Source organism: Panthera leo, chromosome D1 (genome assembly GCF_018350215.1).
Source record: "Panthera leo isolate Ple1 chromosome D1, P.leo_Ple1_pat1.1, whole genome shotgun sequence".
NCBI classification, from domain to species: Eukaryota; Metazoa; Chordata; class Mammalia; order Carnivora; family Felidae; genus Panthera; species Panthera leo.
This window is the reverse complement of record NC_056688.1, coordinates 65896599-65921306: the sequence shown is the minus strand read 5'-3', so window position 1 is coordinate 65921306 and position 24708 is coordinate 65896599. Positions and strand designations below refer to the sequence as shown.

The 24708-nt window shown below is 39.9% G+C and overlaps 1 protein-coding gene across 3 annotated transcripts in view; it reads left to right on the top strand.

The window, feature by feature from the left end:
• The window catches only part of DENND5A (DENN domain containing 5A), a 119126-nt gene that overhangs the window by 62057 nt on the left and 32361 nt on the right, over positions 1-24708 (top strand). For 2 of the 3 annotated variants that reach the window (XM_042904569.1, XM_042904570.1), the window contains exons 6-8: positions 744-1061; positions 9616-9831; positions 10220-10454. In XM_042904569.1, the coding sequence (XP_042760503.1) occupies positions 744-1061; positions 9616-9831; positions 10220-10454 (769 nt within the window). Of the gene's footprint in view, positions 1-743; positions 1062-9615; positions 9832-10219; positions 10455-10867; positions 11018-24708 lie in introns of all 3 variants that reach the window. The other variant, XM_042904571.1, reaches the window with a different exon arrangement.

The window sequence follows — 24708 nt, the reverse complement described above, 5'->3', positions numbered from 1 at the left end:
CTGAAGTCAGGCTAGAGGAGTTTAGATCTCAGTTCTACTACTTACTAGCTGTGTGACTTTGAACAAGTTACTTAACCTCTTTATGTCAGTTTTGTCTATAAAATGAGGATAGATGGCTATTACCAAACTGTTCTATGTTAATCTAGATTACCTACCTCACTAGCAGTGTATGAGTGCTGTCTCTGTAGGTCCTCTCAAAAGCAACCTTAAAACCAGAAGGAATCACAGAAATCAGTAAGAGCAGCCACCAAATCTTACAAATCAGGACTAAGGCTCAGAAAAGGATGATGGTATGCTCAGGGTCATAAAAGGAGATAGTGATGGAGTGAGATATGGAACCTAGACTTTTTGACTCACTCCTGGTGTTCTTTTTACTATTATAAGAATTCATGAATTCATCAAACATTTTATGAGCATTTACTGTATGTGTGGATTTTGCACTAGATGCTCAACATCTGTGTCATCACAGAATCCCTACCCCTCTCTAAGATAAGTGTTTTTATCTCTTTATAACATTTGTAACTGAGGAGACAGAATCAGAAGATTAAGTAACTTTCCCTAGAAAGTGGCAGGGGAAGATTGGAACCTAGGTCTATTTCCTTCCTGAGCCCCACCTTCTTTATATCATATCTCATATATGCCTATTTCAAATATTTCCTCTTCCCTCTCCTGTTCATTATCCTTTCTGAAGCTTCTTCTTAATGCTCTGGAGTTGTTCATACTCATCCTGTTTTGACTGCCAGGCTAACCTCTGCTTTGTGGACATTGACAACCACTTCATTGAGCTGCCAGAGGACCTGCCTCAGTTTCCCAACAAATTGGAATTTGTCCAGGAAGTCTCTGAGATTCTCATGGCATTTGGCATTCCCCCTGAAGGAAACCTTCATTGCAGCGAGAGTGCCTCCAAGCTGAAGAGGCTTCGGGCCTCTGAGCTTGTCTCTGACAAGAGGAATGGGAACATCGCAGGCTCCCCTTTGCATTCCTACGAGCTCCTCAAGGAGAATGAAACTATTGCCCGGCTGCAAGCCTTGGTTAAGAGGACTGGTGTGAGTCTGGAAAAGGTAAGATGCTGTATATGAGTTTGTGACAGGCTTGGTCTGTGCTAGGGGGCTGTCCTGCTGAAATAAAGTGTGAGATGAGAAAGCACCTAGTTCAGGGCAAGGCTTATTTTCGAGCAGTGAAAGAATGCTCTTGTGTGGGAGACTGGATTTAGCTCTTGCATATATTATCTTAGTAAATGCTATATAGATCTAAATTTGGGTAGCTTCTCACCTGGACATCAAGGAGAGCCTACTGTCATTCTTTGTGAACACGACAGCAGAGTGACTTGGAGGGATGACAGTGGTAATCTTTGTGTTCAGACCTCTTTAAAATCCATTGCCCTGTGAATTTCATGGCAACCTATAGCATACAGGGCAGATATTGTTAACTCCTTTATAGCTCAAGAAACCAAGGCTTAGAGAGCCTGAGTGGCCCAAGATTAAATGCCTGGTAAGTGGCTTAGCTGAGGCTAGATCCTGGTCCTCTTGATGAAGTTTTGAGGGTGATGGGGGGTTCATGGGGTCTGGAGCTGACAACCAAGAAAGAATTCTTGAAGGCATCATTGGTGCAAAATGGTGATTTTATTAAAACACAGGGACAGGACTTGTGGGCAGGAAGAGCTGCACTGGGGTCATGATGGGTAACTCATTATGTATCATCAGGTTGGAAGGGGGTCAGGGATAGAGTAAGTCTCCAAGGAATTTTGGAAGCAAGGTTTCCAGGAACTTGAGGGCCTAGCTGTTGTGAGGGAAATACCATTTGTTACCATTTAATAAAACCTCAGTCATGAGACCCTTCAGATGTATATTGAGGGGTCAGAAGCTTGGAGTATGATTGCTGGCATATATCTTGGGGCAGTTGAGATAAAGTAAGTAGATTTACAGGATCCTTGAGATTGGGATAATGTTAAGCCAAAGTTGTCTTTTACACCCCAGCAGAGTTTCATCCTTGAGGCAGCTGAGTTCTTAGAGGGAGGTCACTATGCCAGTCTCAAGGACTTGTCAATGGGCTGTAGGCAGTAAAGGAATTTAATTTTTCATTTGCCTTAATTTCCCACATTACCATGGCAAGCACTTAAAACCCTTTCCTTTGTTCTTGGGTAGCCAGGAGTGTCTGAGGAATATCACACATATTCCACCTTGGGTGGTGGGGGGCGGTGGTGGTGGTACCAGCCTGTATTTTGCCCTCAGCTTGCCTGACACTCCCTCATCATATCCCCCCTGAACAATTTTGACCATTACATCTTTAAGGTTGCTGAAGGTGGAAGGCCTTATCTTCTGTAGCTTCTTCCTGTTGAGTAGGGGCGTAGAGTTGTCCCTACCTGTATGGGTCAATATTGGTCACTTGGGGAACATGTAGGGAGGGTTACAAAAACATAGAGGCAGCTGAATCCAACGTGGGCAACATGTATGAACCTCCTTGAGTAGAAAGGATCATCTGTTAGCTTGAAGTTATTGCAGTGATGGAGTCTTGGCACCAGGCAGAGAGGCATGGGAGAAAATAGCAAAACATAATTAGAATAACTAGAAAGATTGGCCCAAATGAAAGTCCTTTGGTAGCTGACAGAAATCATCCAGTCCAAGAGTTTAACCAATCATTAAAGGAAAGAGAGGGATGTTTAAAGCACCAATTTGAGTATTCATGTCAGTTAGAAATCCAGAAATATTTTTGTGGTAATTTGGAATGTATACACAGCATTTTGTTTTGTTTTTAATTTTTTTAATGTTTATTCATTTTTGAGAGAGAGAGAATGCGAGTAGGGGAGGGGCAGAGAGAGAGGGAGACACAGAATCAGAAGCAAGCTTAAGGCTCTGAGCTGTCAGCACAGAGCCCGATGTGGGGCTTGAACTCACGAACTGTGAGATCATGACCTGAACTGAAGTCGGATGCTTAACTGACTGAGCCACCCAGGCACCCCAGCATTTTGTTTTTATGAAAGTATAAGTTCTACCTTGTGCAGCAATTAAAACATCTAAATGCCATCCTGTTTTGTAGAACTGTTTTAGGCATTTGAGTTATTTTAGTATTTAATATAATGTTATTTTGAGAGTCATTTAAGGCTTTAACTGTGTAGTAGGTGGTAAACAGCCATCCTATAGACTCTTGTGTAGTAAGCAATTAGGTAATTAATAAGATGTACTTTTATAGAAACAAGAAAAATACAGGTTAATGGTTAGAGCACATTACAAACCCTGTGTCTGCCAGTGCTGCCAGTGAGATTTTTAGATGTGAGACTTGAACCATCCTCAGATGGGAGTGGGAACAGGCAGCAGGAATCCAATTGGTCTTTCTGGTTTGTAACTCACATGTCTGTGGTGATCCTTTTGAACGGCTCATTGTAAGAAGGAATTGTTAGTAGAAATTGGGGAAAGGAGAATGTAAAAGGAAGGTACAACCATCATAAGAGAAATTTGAGCTTTTCCACAGGTTCACAGGAATAAGAAGGCACATTAGTTTCCTTATTGATTCCCTGTAAAGGGGGTATAGATTTTATTTAGATATGGGAACCTATGAAGAATGCCTCTCTAATTTTACTGCATTGGGAGTATATAATATGACCCAATAGGGGCCTTTTCATTTTGGAGTTAAGCCCCCTGCTGTATTAGACTTTTAATCCTTTAACTAAACCAGGTCTTTTGGATTTATATGGGGTGGGTTTCTAGTAACTGTCAGATTGGGTTTGGAAAGGATATGTTTTGCAATATTTAGAGGTTTATGAATTAACCTGGCCTCAAGTGAATAATTTGGTAAAATACTATAGTCTTTATCTATTGATAGGTTTACAGTGAGAAAAGTCTTTTTATATGTAGTTGTTGAGGGAATCCATCCCATTTTCCAGTTGTTTAAATAATATGTCCATGGGGTCTTTTTTCTCACAGAATGACAAGCAAGGAGATTGTCCATACCTGTGCTATTGTGACAGTTTTTCTGAATTTTACCTCAAGTTGTCTAGTTTAGGCAAACAACAAACATTTAAAGACCATCAGAACTAGAATTTAACATCCATAACGGTGCGTTATTGAAACATCGTTTTTCTCTCAAAAAACCTTCATTTCCAGAAACAGCCAAATCAAGACTTTGTTTGTAGTACAAGTTCAGTTTTAACAAACTTGGCCTAATTATTTACATAAACTCAGCAAGAATAGCAATTGATCATAAGGATCTTTTACAGTTTGTTTTGCTGGAGCCTTTTTATAAGAAATCTCCAGATTGAACTTTTAGTTGCCTCTCTAGGCCAGAAGCCAAGTGAAGTACTTGCCATCAGACATGCCTGCAATACCTGTAGATTTGGGAGAATTCCTCTTCACAAGGTCCCCAAGATATCCTGAGGTTCCTGCACCTGTCAGGAAGTGACATTCTTTACTCACGTGGTAAGGCTGTTGGGAACTCTGTAAACAAGGTGTCAGGCCAACATTTCCAAGGGGCGTTATCGTTCTGTTTCATAAGTTCAACCTTGGTTCCTTAAAGCTTTAGGGTCATATCTGAGTCTATGCATGTCATTCAAATAGGACATTCTAGTTAAAGCCTTGGTAAAATAACCAGTATTTCCAGTGGTGTCCTGTTACAAGATGAACAGATTCCTATTGAACTTATGCAAACAATTGTAATTGCCATGAAAGAAAGAATACTGAGAGGTTTTTAATTTCAGAGGGTTTAGGTAGAGAGAAAAGATAAATGCTTCAGTTTACAAATGAATACTTTATGACATCTCTATGTTTGAGATATGTTATACATATCTCAAAAGGAGATACAAATGAATACAATTGAATATTGTATTCAATTGTATACAAATGAATACTTTATGACATCTCTATGTTTGAGATATGTTATACATATCTCAAAAGGAAGTTTACTTAATCTGGAAGAGCAAACATTAGAGAACCAGCAATATTTCGAACGAATCACAAAAACTATAATCTTCTTTAGTTTATTTAGTCCCATGTTCCTAATTCTTGTTCAGTTTGAATGCAGTTTTTAGTTCTGGAAGTTCTTACCCATGTTAGTATTAATCTTAAAGATGTCAAATATTTGTTCTAAAAGTCCCTTTTATGAATCTCCTTGAAGATGAAGCAGTTTTGTGAGAGAATAAGAACAATTATAAGTGACAAAATATCAGAAATGGACATTGTTAAAGATCTGATGAGAGTTCATTATGATGCAGTTGACAAGGAAATTCGGTTATTTCTGTAACACATTTCAATAATCAGAATATCAAGTGATAAAGCATTAAAACTTTAGGAATTTCATATATATTTGAGCAGTTATAGCATTTACACATGCAATACAACCTAAGGTTAACCATTATTTGACAATGCTTTTCCAAGTAACTTAGCATATAAAATAGAAAGGCCTAATTGGTCAAAAAGACTTCATTTACCCTTTAAATCCTGGGAAGTTTGTTAAAATTTAGAAAGTTATAAAGCACATCCTAAATAGGATTACAGATCATTACAAATCTTATTTCTTTACCCAAGCTGGCAATAAGAAATCCTAAAGGCAAATAGGTAGTATTATACAGTTGTTAGCAAAACCTAGCTCCTTTAATATGAGCAATTTTAAGTAATCAAAGACCTGATAAAGATGAAACGTAATATCACCTAATGTAACCTTTGTTTACATTTTCTTAATGAGAGCAGATCAACAATCTAAGAAAACTTTGTCTTTTGAAAAGAGAGAAAAACAGAATTTCAACCTTATACCAGTGTACTTTTTAAGTTTTTAAAAAATTTTTATTTTTTTTTAATGTTTATTTTTGAGAGAGAGACAGAGCATGAGTAGGGGAAGGGACAGAGAGAGAGAGAGAGAGAGAGAGAGAGAGAGAGACAGAATCCGAAGCAGGCTCCAGGCTCTGAGCTGTCAACACTGAGCCCAACTCGGGGCTCGAACCCATGAACTGTGAGACTATGACCTGAGCTGAAGTTGGATGCTCAACTGATTGAGCCACTAGGGTGCCCCCCAGTGTACTTTTAAACTATATTAATCTCAACCTTAGTCCATCCTGACTACACATAAATTCCTTTTCAAGATTTTCCTTCATGAACCTTCTACAGCTTTCCTTTGCCTTCAAATTTTGTCCCAAGCCATTTCTCTCCAACCAATCTCATTTAGGACAAAATTATTTTCTTTTACCTTCAACAAAAAATATATTTCCATTCCTTATATATTTTTTATATTATCTCCTACTTACCTACATATGGAGTTGGCTTTTCTTATTTCCATCAGTCTTAAGTACATTTAGCAGAATTTTAACTCTTGGAAACCTTAGTCTCCAATGAAAACTTAGTAACCAATCATAAACCATTACACCAGAGTTCTTTAGAGGGCAAATTCATGAACCAGTTAAGCACAAAGCATGTTTTCCAATAGACCCAAATAGCCTTAGTTTCTCTGCAATAAGGAGTTAAAAGCACAAACCTATGTTCAGTAATCAAAGTTTTAGCACTCTATCCTATTTGGAAAAGACCTAGATGTCCAATGAATTTAATCTCGTTTATTGTGCAAGCAAAACTTCAAAGTTTCAGGTTACCAAAGACTTTGAAAGCTCTTAACAATTACCCATGAAAACTTTGAAACAGACAAAATTAACCATCATTTTAAGTCATCTTTTTGCTAACAAATTGCAACAGAGATAACATGAGCTTATTTGACCTTTAGTAAACCTTGGTAGAATACAAGTTTCATATTTAATGCTGATAACTCTGAAGACATGTCTATTTTAATTAAACCAGCACACTTAAATTAGTTTAAATAAACGCTGAGTTGTTTCATATGTGTCCACTTAAGAGAAAGAGCATCCCAGGGCGCCTGGGTGGGTTAGTCAGTTAAGCGTCTGACTTTGCCTCAGGTCATGATCTCATGGTTCGTGGGTTCAAGCCTTGCGTTGGGCTGTGTACTGACAGCTTGGAGCCTGGAACCTGCCTTGGATTCTGTGTTTCACTCTCTCTCTGTCCCTCCCTGCTTGTACTCTGTCTCTGTCTCTGTCTCTCTCTCAAAAATAAATAAACATTAAAAAAATTAAAAATAAAAAGAGAAAGAGCATCCCCTTTGTCAGGGATGGCCTGTGTTTCCTCCAGCAACCTGGGTACTATCAGGAGGAGGCCCGTTTAGACAGTTATCATCCAGTATATCAGGAGGGAGTTTACTGGCCTGGTTACTGACCAAACACATTGTGCAAGAGGCTCTTGGGTCCGGGTAGAGCCATGAAGGCCTGGACCTAGGGTACCTCCATCCATTTGCCCTGTTTACTAAGGCCATGCAGTGTTATAGGAGATCAGTTCTTTTCTACATTTTGCAAACCAAATTATTTCCACTGGGTTAAAAGGCATCCCAAGAGAGAGTCCTTGGGGACTGAGGAGAAGCTCCCCTGTTCCTAGACAGAAAAGTAGAGAGAAAGTAGAAAGAAGGTCCATTACCCCTGAGAATCCCCCTGATTCCTGGGTGGTATCCCATGCGCAGGATATGTCAGAGGTTCCTGGTGTCAAAGCAACCCCAAGTGTCCCTCGAACGAAATCACTATGACCACCAATCAGTCGATTAAGGGCTCCTGAAGGAGGGATGCTAGCGTCCCCCTGCTTGCACTTTGCATCCTAGGCTACAGATGGGTGCCTGGCGTTTGGACCAAGTTTGCCTTGCTGAGAAGGCCAAGAAACCACCATTTTGTAACCCATGGAAAACACTGGAAAAGTTTTACAAGGGGGAATTCCCCAATTTTGTAATTTAAGTAGTAGTTGATAGAGGACATTGATGGAAAGCAGCACAGATAGAAATCTATTATGATCTTAGTAAGGTTCCAACACACACAGTCTTTATAGCCAACTTCCTTAGGAAATGGTCCCCGGTAGGGTTTTAATTCATTTGGGTACTGGTTTTGGCCAGTGGAGATCTCAAGGCCAGAAGCTGTTGGACCAGAGACCTTGAGGAGGGAACTTCACACGGGAGTCTTAAGATTGGTAGCCATCTTGGTGATTTAGGTGGCTGTCCTGTGCCCAAGAGAGACAACTTTGTATAAGGACAGGAATAAAGAGAGGGCATCAAGTTTCTGGGTCTTATTACCATTCCAGCCAGGGTACTAACTTAACAGTCAGAAGGCAGGCTACCCCATAGAGTAGCCACAGGCTAGAGGATTGCAGCCAACATGAAAGTGTTCCAAAAGACCATGAGAGTAAAGGAGGAAAAGAGAAAGGGCTCACCAAATTTACACCAAAACTCAGAGTCCAGATGAAAAGACTCATCGCCCCACACACTGGGTGCCTTATGATTAAATTTTGGGGTAATGGTGGGGTGGTCCAGAGCTATCAGCCAGGACAGAATTCTTGAAGATGTCTTTGGTACAAAAAAGTGATTTTATTAAAGCACGGGGACAGGACCTGTGAGCAGAAAGAGCTGTACTATAAGTGTGTGTGTGTGTGTGTGTGTGTGTGTGTGTGTGTGTGTGTGTGTGTGTGTGTGTGTAGGGTGACCGGTTTATGGAGGGGGGAGGGGAGGAGATAGGAGTTTCCAAAGAGACTTTTACATGCTAAACACGTACTGGAGGCCTACTATTGTCAAGCTAAGGTTGTTTTTCCCTCTAGCAAAGCATTAACATTAAGACAGTTGGGAGTTCTTAGACTTTAGGCTATGATGGGATTGCCTTTTTCTGGTAAACTGGTGGAGACTCTTATCAGTTTAACCATTTCGGTTTTTTGTCCTTTCCTGTTTTGGGGTAGCTTGGAGTGTCCAAGAAATATTATATATACATGTCCCACTTGGGGGGTGGGGAATGTTGTTAGCCTACATTTTGCTCTCAGCCTGCCCCTAGCTCCCTCATCACTCTTGAATGTTAGTCCTATGCTCTTTTGGGGATGAAGTTAGTTTTTCATTTCTTGACTTTGATGAGACTGTCAGCTTTCTGTAGTTTTTTACTCATCTCTTCACCCTCCTCCATTCTCACTGTTAAATTATTTTTATAAATTATGTATAAGCAAATGGGACAATGTAATCACTTTGGCTTTTTTTTTTTTTTTTTTTTTAGTGAAGTGTGAAACATTTCATTTTCCTGTTCTATTTAGGTAGTAGAGCAGACTTTTTGTTTTTTGTTTTTTTTTAAATTGTGGCTAAAGAGGAGCAGGGAAATATTTAGAGAGGTTGGACACAGTAAGGAAAAGTTCTTAGGGAGAAAGATAAGGAGAGTGATGTGGGGGAGAAAATCAAAGAGATGAAGGGAGAGCCAGAGTCTTACTCTGTTGCTTTGCATTATCATTTTCTCATTGACTTCCCAGATTCCCTCCTTTCTCTGACCCTCAAGATAAGTAGCAGCTTTTCTTTTATTGCTGAATCTCTCTCTGCCTGTAATCTTAATCTCTATTTTCATTAAGTTCCTGGGTACCTGCAAGTGGAACACCCTCATTTTTCTCTTCTGCATGTCAGAATCTCTTTCTTTTTTTCCTTCTGATATTTTTCTCTTTTGTTTCTTTTCTCCATTTGCTGTGAAGTAAGTGACCACTGGAAGGGGGGTGGGGGTGGAACGGATGAGTTGCATTTTGGGGAGGATAAAGGAAAAGCTTATATTTTCAACTGTTGTTTGATTTTTGGTAGCTGGAAGTACGTGAAGACCCCAGCAGCAATAAGGACCTGAAGGTTCAATGTGATGAGGAAGAACTGAGGATTTACCAGCTAAACATTCAGATCCGGGAAGTTTTTGCAAATCGTTTCACTCAGATGTTTGCAGATTATGAGGTGTTTGTTATTCAGCCCAGCCAGGATAAGGAGTCCTGGTTTACCAACAGGGAGCAGATGCAAAACTTTGATAAAGTGAGTAATCCTGCTGGCGAGGTGGTGAGAAATGAGAATATGCCAGACCCTCTTGAAGATTTAACTGAAGATGAGTTTTTCTTTCATTATACATATATGCTGGAAACAGAGCTCTCTTAGGTTAAGGTGCACGTGCAGGTTGAACATCAGGATTCTGGGAAGATTGGTTGCCACAGTAGGTCACCTGAGTAAGTTTGAGCTAGTGTGTCAAAATTTCAGGATATCTGAAATTATATGAGTGTTAAAATAAATGAAGAGATTTTGCTGTTTGCTTTTCATAAAGACCTAGGAAACTTGAGAAAAAATTTAACCTACTGGATCCCTTCGGTGTGTTGCCTTTGCTGGTCAAGGCTGTCAATGACTGTGTGTTTCCTTTTGGTCCAATCAGGCATCTTTTCTGTCAGACCAGCCTGAGCCATATCTGCCCTTCCTCTCAAGATTCCTAGAGACCCAGATGTTTGCTTCTTTCATTGACAACAAAATCATGTGTCATGATGATGATGATAAAGACCCTGTACTCCGTGTATTTGATTCTCGAGTAGACAAAATCAGGCTGTTGAATGTTCGGACACCTACTCTTCGTACATCCATGTACCAGAAGTGTACCACTGTGGATGAAGCAGGTGAGGCCTTCTTGTTGCTGTACTCTCCTCTTGGATTATGTCACTAAAGTGTCCCTGTTTCTAAATATGCCAACTTCTTTCCCTTTTTCTGCTTTACATAAATTATTCCCATTGCCTGAAATACTCTTTCCTTTTGTTTTGCCTGGCAAACGTCTCCTTTAACACTGTGTCAGTTAGGAATGGGTCCTGCTGTAATAGAGAATCTAATCAACTTTGGGTTAGACAGATGGGGGTTATTTCTCTCAAATTAGCAAGGAGTGCAGAATTGGTGGTTTCTGGTGTTAGCTCAGTTGCTCAACAATGTAATCAAGAACTGAGATTCTACTTTTTACTCAGTTATCCATAGCATATTGACTTTTATATTCATACTTGTTGCCTCATGGTTACAAGAGGCTTTCTATGTTTACATTCAGGGCAAGAAGAGGGGAAGGTTGATGCCAGCGGTATTTTCCCTCTTGTATCAGAAAACAAAAGCTTTCCCAGAAATTCCCAACAACTTCTGTTGTCTCATAGGCTACAACCATGTTCTATGACCATCCTTAAGTGCAAGGGAGGCTGTGAAAGTGAGTATTGAACTGGGTGTAATATTACCCTGAATGATATCGGGGCTGTATTAGCGAGAAAGAAGCAGTGAATGAGTTGTGATTAGACACTAGTTGGTGTGCCTTAGCTGAAATGTCTCTTCCTCTGTGGAGCCTTCTCTGATGACCTCAGACTGAGTCAGTGAATTCCTCCTCAGTGCTCCTGTGGTGCTTTGTTGTTGCCTCTTCTCTATAATCTCTATTCATTTGAGCTATTATGGGAACAGTTTGAGAGCAGAGATTATTTACTCATTTTCTTACCCCTAATCTGCTAGCACATATAGATGTTAAAAGTTGTTTGCTACATGCATGATTGAAAAGACTTTTTTGTTCAGAGTCCCTGTCTAGATCAGTTTAGGTAGAAAATAGTCTCATCTGAGGTATCAGATTAAGTCATGTGTTCACTTCTTTGTGGGTTGTTGAGTGTCCTTGTTGTAGCCTTTTTGTGTATTTTGTTCATTTACTTAACAAATTGCATAATACCTATTGCACGTTCAACATATGGTAAGTGCTCAGCAAATATTTACTGAGTGAATGAATGTGCCTGGCATTTCTCTAGGTTTTGAAGATAAAACTGGTGACAATTTGGACAAAGTCCTGCCTTCATCAACCTTACATTCTCTAGCCTTCTGTCTTTACCTTGTAGCTCTTGTTCTAAGCCTTTCATTAAGATGACAGTCCTCTTGGCTAATGAGGACATGTTGCCTATGCAAGTGGACTGCTCTAACACAATCATTCTTGCTTTCTGGAACACATCAGGCTTCATATTCCTGAACCCTGCTTAAGGTTTTGGTCCTGGGAAGCTTGACAGATTTTTACAAGAATGTGGAAACGTTTAGAGAAACATCTCCCAGGCCATCAGCTTAAATCAGGACTTCCTGATCTTTTCATATTTTGCTACCTTTGAAAATGATAATATTTGTATATGACTCACTGGAATAAAGGGAGAAGTTTGCTTATAGCTAGAGGCTATGGAGCTAGCAGCTCTAGTCACTTGAGGCCTTGCCCATCTGTCACAAGTGTCTAGGCAGTCAGTTCTCAGCCCATCTCTAATCCATTTGTTGAACACCAAACACTGAAGCATGCTGATTTGAATTACTCTGGTCTCAGTTGTGACCAGGACTTGTGTCTATTCTCATGGAATATGGAAGGAGAGTCAACTAACCCTCATTCATATGATTAATTTCAGCAAAATTGGTGTCACAGACCCTTAGGCAACTCTATGTACTCCAAATAGTCTAAACTTTTTTTTAATGTTTGTTTATTTGTGAGAGAGAGAGAGAGAGAGAGAGAGAGAGATAGGCGTGAGCAGGTGAGAGGCAGAGAGAGGGAGAGACAGAATCTAAAGCAGGTTCCAGGCTCTGAGCTGTCAACACAGAGCCCAACACAGGGCTTGAACTCATGGACCATGAGATCCTGACCTGAGCTGAAGTCAGATGCTTAACTGACTGAGCCACCCAGGTGCCGCTGTACTCTAAACATTCTAGAGCAGGGTTCTTGCCACTGGCCTCAGATCTCTAGCCTGGAGGACTAGTTCAGTCACCTCATTCCATCTTACACTTTAGCATCTTGAAGCAGGCTTATTGGAAAATGGTAAACACATAAATAAGGGGATATTTTTGGAGATCCTTTAAAATGCTACATTTAAAAGGGATCTTGGGGCACCTGGGTGACTCGGTTGAGCGTCTGACTTTGGCTCAGGTCATGATCTCACGGTTCGTGAGTTCAAGTCCCGCATCAGACTTGCTGCTGTCAGCCTGTCAGCATGGAGCCTGCTTTGAATCATCTGTCCCCCTCTATTTGCCCCTCCCCTGCTTGTGCTCTCCCAAAAATAAATAAATATTTTTAAAAGGGGAGGAAACGGGAAGATGGCAGAGCAGCATGGAGACTCAGGTTTTCTTGTCCCTGAAACACAGCTAGATCGCACCAAACCATTTTGCACACCTAGGAAATTGATCTGAGGATTAACACAACAATCTGCATAACTTGAGCCACAGAACGCAGCAAGTTCCCAGTGCGGAGAGGTGAACTGGGGGAGAGAAAAGCTGTGGAAGGTAGGAAGCTGTTTTTGCGGAGAGAGGGCAGAGAAAGAGCAATGGGGAGAGTGCGACAATTTGGGATCATGAGAGAAAAGCACTCCCCTGAAAGTAGTTGGAGAGAAAGAGAGAGAAAGAGTGAAAGCACTTGCAGGGGACTGAACAAGAAATCTGTTCCCCAGAACCATTGACGGAGAGAAAGGAGAGGGTTTCAATACCATTAGGATTCTATAAACAGTGGAGTACAGAGTCTGAAATTCTGGAGGTCAGTGCCCGGCAGTGTTCTGGTGAGGAAGCAGGTGAATCCCCAGGAGCAGGCACTGGGGTCTGAGGGGTCCATTTGCCACAGCGGAAGAAGTGGTTCCCATATGTGTAGAGCATTTGGCTTTCACTCCATACAGCCTCCACACAGGCAAAGGTCCCAGTGGACCCCGGAGAGCAGTCACATTTGCTGGTATTGGGACAAAGACACCAGCATGTGGTGAAACCTGGTGCCAGCTGTTTGTTGTGATTTGCCATAATCTCTGAACCTTGCTGCCGTATGATCGCACAAACGTTCTCTGGGGCAAGCCGGCACCCAGCCATTGCTCAGTGAGACCCTCCCCAAGTTGTAGGGGTCTCTGAAATGAGGGGTTTGAAATGCATCCCCATCTGAGGTAAAACTCTGGAGGGAGGTGCTGCTTGGCAAGCTGATGGCTTGGACATGGACAGGGTAAAGGTGGGGAGTGGACAGAGGCCTGAGAAAAAGGAAGGGTGCTTGATCACAGGTTGGTGAGAGTGCAGAGTTCCTGTGCCAGAGACTAGGGAGCTGGGTGAAGCCATTTCCATCTCTCAGGTGCATGCAAGTGCATGTGCGCCACACTGATCAATCCCAGTAAGCTAAGCAGCGCTATCTACTGGAGAATGGAGCCGTTACACCACGCCCTGCCCAGCTGCACCCTCTAAGCACATCCCCTAGAAGACCAGCACAAATCTCTCTGCCTGCTTAGTGTATGGACTATAGAGTGCTTCATAGTTTGAGTTTTAGAGGAAACTGGATATAACTTCATTCGGGTTTCATTCTGTTTGCTGGTTCATTTATTTGTGCTGTTTTTTCTTTGCTTCTGTCTTTGTTTAAATTTTTCTTTTTTTTCTTAGAAACAGAAAGAAAAAAATTTATTTTCTTTTTTGAAAATTAAAATTAAAAAAATTTTACTACATTTTTAATTAAATTTTTTAAATTCTATTTCATTTAATCTATTTCATTATATATATATTTTTACTTTTGAAATTTTTTCTTACCTTTTTTCTTTCTTTCCCTTTTTTCTCTATTCTGTCAAGCTTCCTTCAACAAGCAGCCCAAAATACACTGAGGATCTAGCTTCCTTTATTTGATTTTTTTGTTTTGTTTTTAATTTTTTAATTTTAATTTTGTTAATTTTTTTTCTTCCTCTAAAATTATAAAATGAAGGAATTCACCCCTAAAGAAAGAACAGGAAGAAATAACAGCCAGGGGCTTACTCAACACAGATATATCTGAACTAGAATTTAGAACCACGATAATAAGAATACTACTTGGGGTTGAAAAAAAGCATAGAATCCCTTTCTGCAGAGATAAAAGAAATAAAATCATCAGGACAAAATTAAAAATGCTATAAGTGAGATGCAATCTCAAGTGGATGCCATGATGCCAAGGATAGATAAAGCAGAGTAGCAAATCAACAATATAGAAGACAAAATTATGGAGAATAATGAAACAAAAAGGGAAACAAAGGGAAAAGAGCATGATACAAGACTTAGAGAACTCAGTGACACATTAAAAAGGAATAACATCTGAATCATAGGAGTCCCAGAAGATGAAGAGAGAAAAAAAGGGTCAGAAGGTTATGTGAGCAAATTATAGTGGAAAACGTTCTTAATCTGGGGAAGGACACAGATGTCAAAATCCAAGAAGCACAGATAACTCCCATTAGATTCAGCAAAAACCTGCCATCAGCAAGGCATATAGTCAAATTCACAAAATACACAGGCAAGGAAAGAATTTAAGAAAGCAGCAAGGGAAAACAAAAGTCCTTAACCTATAAGGGAAGACAGATCAGATTCACAGCAGACCTATCCACAGAAACTTGGCAGGCCAGAAATGAGTGGCAAGATATATTCAATGTGCTGAATTGGAAAAATATATAGCCAAGAATTCTTTATCCAGCAATGCTATCATTCAAAATAGAGCGATAAAAGGGCGCCCGGGTGGCTTAGTCAGTTGAGTGTATGACTTTGGCTCAGGTCATGATCTCCCAGTCTGTGGGTTTGAGCCTTGCGTTGGGCTCTGTGCTGACAGCTCAGAGCCTGGAACCTGTTTCGGATTGTGTGTCTTCCTCCCACTGCTCCTCCCTGGCTTGCACTCTGTCTCTCTCTCTAAAAAATAAATAAACATTTAAAAAAAAAATTAAAAAAAAACCCCAAAACAAAATAGAGCGATAAAGAGTTTCCCAGACAAACAAAAACTAAAGGAGTTCATGATGATTAAATCAGCCCTGCAAGGAATTTTAAGGGGGACTCTCTGAGTGGAGAAAAGGCAAAAAAAACCCAAAAAGACCAAAAAGCAACAAAGACTAGAAGGACCAGAGAACATCACCAGAAACTTCAACTCTACAGGCAACACAATGGCACTAAATTTGTATATTTCAGTACTCACTCTAAATGTCAATGTACTAAATGCTCCAGTCAAAAGACAGGGTATCAGAATGGATAAGAAAACCAAGCCCATCTATATGCTGCTTACAAGAGACCCATTTTAGACTTAAAGGCACCTGCAGATCGAAAGCAAGGGGATACGGGGTGCCTGGGTGGCTCAGTCGGTTAAGCGTCCGACTTCAGCTCAGGTCATGATCTCATGGTTCCTGAGTTCAAGCCTCGCATTGGGCTCTGTGCTGACAGCTTGGAGCCTGGAGCCTGCTTCAGATTTGGGGTCTTCCTCTCTCTCTCTGCCCCTTGTGCACTCATGCTCTCTCTCTCTTAAACATAAATAAACATTAAAAATGTTTTTAAAAAGGTAAGGGGATGTAGAACCATCTATCATGCTAATGGTCACCAAAAGAAAGGCAGAATAGCCATACTTATATCAGACAAGCTAGATTTTATTTTTTTATTTTTATTAAAAAAATGTTTTTTAATGTTTATTTATTTTTGAGACAATGCGAGAGAGTGCAAACAGCAGAGGGGCGGACAGAGGGAGACACAGAATCTGAAGTGGGCTTCAGGCTCTGAGCTGTCAGCCCAGAGCCAGATGCAGGGCTCGAACTCACAAACCGTTAGATCATGACCTGAGCCAAAGTTGGACGCTTAACCGACTGAGCCACTCAGGCGCCCCAAGACAAGCTAGATTTTAAAATAAAGCCTGTGACAACGGATGAAGAAGGGCATTATATTATAATTAAGAGGTCTGTCCATCAAGAAGGCTTAACAATTGTAAACATTTATGCCCCCAAAGTGGAAGCACCCAAATATGTAAGTCAGTTAATCACAAACATAAAGAAACTCATTGATAATAATACCATAATAGTAAGGACTTCAACACCCAACTTAAAGTAATGGACAGATAATCTAAGCAGAAAATCAACAAGGAAACGATGGGTTTGAATGACATACTGGACCGGATGGACTTAAGACACTTTCAGAACATTTCATCCTAAAGCAACAGAATACACATTCTTTTTGAGTGCACTTGGAACATTCTCCAGAATAGATCACGTACTGGGACACAAATCAGCCCTCAACAAGTACAAAAAAAATAGAGATCATACATTGCATATTTTCAGACCACAACACTATGAAACTCAAAATCAACCACAGGAAAAAAATTGGAAAGACCCTGAATACTTGGAGATTAAAGAACATACTTCTAAAAAATGAATGGTTAGCCAAGAAATTAAAGAGGAAATTAAAAAGTACATGGAAACCAATGAAAATGAAAACATGACAGCTCAAAACCTCTGGGATGCAGCAAAGACAGTCATAAGAGGGAAGCATATAGCAATCCAGGCCTTCCTAAAGAGGGAAGAAAGGTCTCAAATACACAACCTAACCTTAAACCTAAAAGAGGTAGAAAAAGAACAGCAAATAAAGCCTACAACCAGAAGAAGGGAAATAAAGATTGGAGCAGAAATCAATGATATTGAAATTTAAAAAATAAACAAAACCTTGGTAGAACACATCAATGAAACCAGCAGCTTGTTAATTCTTGGAAAGAATTAACAGAATTGATAAACCCCTATCCAGATTGGTCAAAAAGAAAAAGGAAAGGACCCAAATAAGTAAAATTACAAACGAAAGAGGAGAGATATAGCCAACACCACAGAAATACAAACAATAATGAGAGAGTATTATGAGGAATTATATGCCAATAAATTGGGCAATCTGAAAGAAATGGACAAAACTAAACATAACTACCAAACATAAACTACTAAACATAAACTACCAAAACTGAAACAGGAGGAAATAGAAATTTTGAACAGACCCATAACCAGTAAAGAAATTGAATCAGTAATTAAAAATCTCCAAACAAACAAAAGTCCAGGGCTGGAGGGTTTTCCAGGGGAATTTTACCAAACATTTAAAGAAGAGTTAACACCTATTCTTTTGAAGCTGTTCCAAAAAATAGAAATGGAAGGAAAGCTTCCATACTCACTCTACGAGGCCAACATTACCTTTATTCTAAGATCAGACAAAAACCCCACTAAAAAGGAGAGGTACAGAGCCAATTTCCCTGATGAACATGGATGCAAAAATTCTCAACCAGATACTAGCAAATTAGATCCAACAATGCATTAAAAGAATTGTTCACTGTGATCAGTGGGGTTTATTCTTGGGATGTAGGGCTGGTTCAGTATTTGCAAATCAATCAATGTGATACATCACATTAATAAAAGAAAGGATAAGAACCACGTGATCCTCTTAGTACATGGAGAGAAAGCATTTGACAAAATACAGCATCCTTTCTTGATAAAAACCCTCAAGAAAGTAGGGATAGAAGGATCATAACTCACGATCATAAAAGCCATATACAAAAGACCCACCATTAATATCATCCTTGTTGGAGAAAAACTGAGAGCTTTCCCCCTAAGGTCAGGAACATGACAGGGATGTCCACTCTCTCCACTGTTACTCAACATAGTATTGGAAGTCCTAGCCTCAGCAATCAGAAAACACAAAGAAATGAAAGGCATCCAAATTGGCAGGGAGGAAGTCAAACTTTCACTCTTTGCAGATGACATGATACTCTATATGGAAAACCCAAAAGATTCCACCAAAAAGCTGCTAGAACTGATCCATGAATTCAGCAACGTTGTAGGATAATAAAATCTGTACAGAAATTGGTTGCATTTCTATACACCATTAATGAAGCAGCAGAAAGAGAAATCAAGGAATCAGTCCCATTTACAATTGCTTCAAAACCCATAAAATACATAGAATAAACTTAACCAAAAAGGTGAAAAATCTATGCACTGAAAACTATAGAAAGCTTATGAAAGAAATTGAAGAAGACACACACAAAAAAGGAGAAACATTCCATGCTCCTGAATAGGAAGAACAAATATTGTAAAAATGTCAATCTACCCAAAGCAATCTACATATTCAATGCAATTTCTATCAAAATAATACTAGCATTCTTCGCAGAGATAGAACAAAGAATCCTAAATTTGTATGGAACCAGAAAAGACCCCGAATAACCAAAGCAGTCCTGAAAAAGAAAACCAAGGCTGGAGGCATCGTAATTCTGGACTTCAAGCTGTATTACAAAGCTGTAATCATCAAGACAGTATGCTGCTGGCACAAAAACAGACACATCAATCAGTGGAACAGAATAGAGAACCTAGAAATGATCCCATAACTACATGGTCAGCTAATTTTTGACAAAGCGGGAAAGAATATCCAATGGAAGAAATTGTGTTGGGAAAACTGGACAGCAACATGCAGAAGAATGAACCTGGACCACTTTCTTACACCATACACAAAAATAAACTCAAAATGGATGAAAGATCTAAATGTAAGACAGGAAGCCATCAAAATCCTAGGGGAGAAGACAGGAAACACCCTCTTTGACCTTAGCCTCAGCAACTTCTTACTTGACATGTCTCTGGAGGTAAGGGAAACAAAAGCAAAAATGAACTATTGGGACCTCATCAAGATAAAAAGCTTCTGCACAGCAACGGAAACAATCAGCAAAACTAAAAGGCAACCGATGGAATAGGAGAAGATATTTGCAAATGACATAGGGTAAAGGGTTAGTATCCAAGACCTATAAAGAACTTATCAAACTCAGCACCCAAAAAACAAATGACCCAGTGAAGAAGTGAGCAAAAGACATGAATAGACACTTCTCCAAAGAAGATATCCAGATGGCTAACAGACACATGAAAAAATGCTCAACATCACTGATCATCAGGGAAATACATATCAAAACCACAATGGGATACCATACTTGTCAGAATGGCTAACATTAACAACTCAGGCAATGGCAGATGTTGGCAAGGATGTGGAGAAAGGGGAACCCTTCTGCAGTGCTGGTGGGAATGCAAACTGGTGCAGCAGCACTCTGGAAAACAGTATGGAGGTTCCTCAAAAAATTAAAAATAGAACTACCCTACAACCCAGCAATTTTACTACTAGGTATTTATCCAGAGGATACAAGAGTGCTCTTTTGAAGGGGCCCATGCACCCCAGTGTTTATAACAGTGCTATTGACAGTAGCCAAAGTATGGAAAAAGCCCACATGTCTGTTGACTGATGAATGGATAAAGAAGATGTGGTGTATATATATATATATATATATATATATATATATATATATATATATATATAGTGGAATATTACTTGGTGATCAAAAAGGATGAACTCTTGCCATTTGCAACAATGTGGATGGAACTAGAAAGTATTAATCTAAGAGAAATTAGAGAAAGACAAATATCATATGACATATATATATATCATATAATATAAATTCCACATATGAGATATAAAACAGATGAATATAAGGGAAAGGAAGTAAAAATAATACAAAAACAGAGAGGGAGATAAACCATAAGAGACTCTTACATATGGAGAACAAACTGAAGGTTGCTGGAGGGGTGTTGTGTGGGGGGATGGGCTAAATGGGCAAGGGGCATTAAGGTGGACACTTGTTGGGATAGCACTGGGTGTTACATGTAAGTGATCAATCACTAAATTCTATTCCTGAAGTCATTATTATACTATATGTTAACTAGGTCAGATTTAAATTAAATAAATAACTAAAATAGGGGGATCTTGATGGCAATCAATTCTACTCACCCACTAATTTTATAGATAAAGACATTCCTTTGATTCACCACTATATCTGCAGGGCCTAGAGTAGCACCTGGCACTTTTTTTCTTTCTTTCTTTCTTTTTTTTTTTTTTTTGAGAGAGAAATGGGGAGGGGCAGTGAGAGATAGGGAGAGATAGAATCTTAAGCAGGCTCCACACCCATCACTTAGCCTGATGCAGGGCTTGGTCTTACAACCCTGAAATACTACACAACCCTGAGATCATGACCTGAGCCAAAATCAAGAGTCGGACACTTAACTGACTGAGCCACCCAGGAGCCCCTGGAATTTTATATAAATGGAATCATACATTGTTTTCTTTCTTTCTTTTCTTTTTTGTCTTGCTTCTTGTAATCAGCATAATTACTTTGAAGTTCATTTATATTCTGTTTATTGCTGAGTAGTATTCCATTATATGGATATTACTGCAATTTATTTCTTTTCCTGTTGGTGGACGTTTGGGCTATGAACAGTTTTTGTTTTGTTTTGTTTTGTTTTGTTTTGTTTTACATGTTTTCTTTTCCCTTGAATAAATACCTAGGAGTGGAGTGACTAGATCATGTATGACAGGGTGCCAGTGGGGGAGGGGCAGCTGTCAGCACAGAGCCCGGCATGGGGCTCAAACTCACGAACAGTGAGATCATGACCTGAGCTGAAGTCGGACGCTCAACCAAATGAGTCACCCAGGTGCCCCTGTATGTTGACTTTTTTAAAGAAACTGACAAATTGGGGCGCCTGGGTGGCTCAGTCGGTTAAGCGTCCAACTTCAACTCAGGTCACGATCTCACGGTCCATGAGTTCGAGCTCCGCGTCGGGCTCTGGGCTGATGGCTCAGAGCCTGGAGCCTGCTTCCGATTCTGTGTCTCCCTCTCTCTCTGCCCCTCCCCCGTTCATGCTCTGTCTCTCTCTGTTTCAAAAATAAAATAAACGTTAAAAAAAAATTAAAAAAAAAAAAAGAAACTGACAAATTGTCTTTCACAGCACATTTTATATTCCTGCTAGCAGTGCATAAGAATTATAGTTCCTCTACATTGTTGCTAACATTTTTTTATGGTCAGTCTTTTCAATTTTAACCCTTCTAATAGGTTTGTAGTGATATCTCATTGTGACACCACAATGTCACATTGTGACACCACAATGAGATAGCACTACAAACCTATTAGAATGTGTTGATTTGGGTCTTCCTGATGATTAATGATGTTGAACATCTCTTGGTCTGCTTATTTGGCATTCATTCATTCATTCATCTTTTCTGGTGAAATGCTTATTTAAATATTTCTCCCCTTTTTGGAGGTTGTTTTCTTATTGTTGAATTTTCCAAGTTTTTTATACATTCTTCATACAAGTACCTTATCAGATACATAATTTGCAAATATTTCCCCTACTCTGTGGCTTGTCTTTTCATTCTCTTTACTGTTTTCTGAAGAGCAGTGTTTAAGAAAAACAGTGCTTTTAAAATGTTGATGAGGCCTGATTTATCGTTTTAAGAAAAAATGGATCAAATCTTTAAAAAAATAAATGAGACGCCTGGTTGGCTCAGTTGATAGAGCATGTAACTCTTGATCTCAGGGTTATGAGTTCAAGCCCCACCTTGTGTGTAGAGAATACTTAAAAATAAAATCTTAGGTAATTTTGAAGAAGAACACCAAAGCAGGAGGCATCACAATCCCAGACTTTAGCCTCTACTACAAAGCTGTCATCATTAAGACAGCATGGTATTGGCACAAAAACAGACACATAGACCAATGGAATAGAATAGAAACCCCAGAACTAGAACCACAAACGTATGGCCAACTCATCTTCGACAAAGCAGGAAAGAACATCCAATGGAAAAAAGACAGTCTCTTTAACAAATGGTGCTGGGAGAACTGGACAGCAACATGCAGAAGGTTGAAACTAGACCACTTTCTCACCCTATTCACAAAAATAAACTCAAAATGGATAAAGGACCTGAATGTGAGACAGGAAACCATCAAAACCCTAGAGGAGAAAGCAGGAAAAGACTTCTCTGACCTCAGCCGTAGCAATCTCTTACTCGACACATCCCCAAAGGCAAGGGAATTAAAAGCAAAAATGAATTACTGGGACCTTATGAAGATAAAAAGCTTCTGCACAGCAAAGGAAACAACCAACAAAACTAAAAGGCAACCAACGGAATGGGAAAAGATATTTGCAAATGACATATCGGACAAAGGGCTAGTATCCAAAATCTATAAAGAGCTCACCAAACTCCACACCCGAAAAACAAATAACGCAGTGAAGAAATGGGCAGAAAACATGAATAGACACTTCTCTAAAGAAGACATCCGGATGGCCAACAGGCACATGAAAAGATGCTCAACGTTGCTCCTTATCAGGGAAATACAAATCCAAACCACACTCAGATATCACCTCACGCCAGTCAGAGTGGCCAAAATGAACAAATCAGGAGACTATAGATGCTGGAGAGGATGTGGAGAAACGGGAACCCTCTTGCACTGTTGGTGGGAATGCAAATTGGTGCAGCCTCTCTGGAAAGCAGTGTGGAGGTTCCTCAGAAAATTAAAAATAGACCTACCCTATGACCCAGCAGTAGCACTGCTAGGAATTTACCCAAGGGATACAGGAGTACTGATGCATAGGGGCACGTGTACCCCAATGTTTATAGCAGCACTCTCAACAATAGCCAAATTATGGAAAGAGCCTAAATGTCCATCAACTGATGAATGGATAAAGAAATTGTGGTTTATATACACAATGGAGTACTACATGGCAATGAGAAAGAACGAAATGTGGCCCTTTGTAGCAACGTGGATGGAACTGGAGAGTGTGATGCTAAGTGAAATAAGCCATACAGAGAAAGACAGATACCATATGTTTTCACTCTTATGTGGATCCTGAGAAACTTAACAGAAACCCATGGGGGAGGGGAAGGAAAAAAAAAAAAAAGAGGTTAGAGTGGGAGAGAGCCAAAGCATAAGAGACTCTTAAAAACTGAGAACAAACTGAGTGTTGATGGGGGGTGGGAGGGAGGGGAGGGTGGGTGGTGGGTATTGAGGAGGGCACCTTTTGGGATGAGCACTGGGTGTTGTATGGAAACCAGTTTGACAATAAATTTCATACATTGAAAAAAAAAAATAAAATCTTAGGGGCACCTTGGTGGCTCATTCAGTTAAGCCTCTGACTCTTGATTTTGGCTTAGGTCATGATCTCATAGTTCCATGAGTTCAAGCCCTAAGTTGGGCACTGTGCACTGACTACATGGAACCTGCTTGGGATTCTGCCTCTCTCTCTGCCCCTTCCTGACTCGGACTCTTTGTCTCTCTCAAAATAAATAAATAAACTTTAAGAGAAATCTTAAAAAAAAGAATGGGGTCCCTGGGTAGCTCAGTTGGTTAAGTATCCAACTGTTGATTTTAGCTCAGGTCATAATCTCATGATTCATGAGATCGAGGCTCACATTGGGCTCTGCACTGACAATGTGTTGCCTGCTTGGGATTCTTTCTTTCCTCTCTCTCTGACCTTCCCTACTCACACACTCTGACTCTCAAACAAACATTTAAAAAAAGGATTATACTTTTGCTATTATATGTAAGAAATTTTTGCCTATCCAAGGTCACAGATCTTTTTTTTTTTTTTTTAGTGTTTATTTTGAGAGAGAGAGATTGTGCATGTTCGCATGCGCATATGGGAGAGTCAAAGAGGGAGGGAGAGAGAATCCCAAGCAGGCTTCATGACCTCAGTGCAGAGCCCAGGGCAGGGCTCCATCTCACAAACTGTGAGATCATGATCTGAGTGGAAACCAAGAGTCGGATGCTTAACTGACTGAGCTACCCAGGTGCCCCACAGATTTTTTTTCCCCTCTGTATTTCTTTCTAGGAGTTTTCTATTTTCAGGCTTTATATTTAGGTCTATGATCCATTTCTTGTTTTGTTTTGTTTTAAGTTTATTTATTTTGAGAGAGAGAGCATGAGCAGGGGTTGGGCAGAGACCGAGGTAGAGAGATGATCTCAAGCAGGCTCCAAGCTCTCAACATGGAGCCCAGTGTGGGGCTTGATCACACGAACTGGGAGTTCATGACCCAAGCCAAAATCAAGAGTTGAACACTTAACCAACTGGTCCACCCAAGCCACCCCTATAATCTACTTCAAGTTAATTTTTTTAGATAGTGTAAGCTAAGGATCCAAATTCATTCTTTCCATTTTTCTTCCTTTCTTTCTTTCTTTCTTTCTTTCTTTCTTTCTTTCTTTCTTTCTTTCTTCCTCTCTCTCTCTTTCTTTCTTTCTTTCTTTCTTTCTTTCTTTCTTTCTATTGAAATTGCCTTGAATCTGTAGAC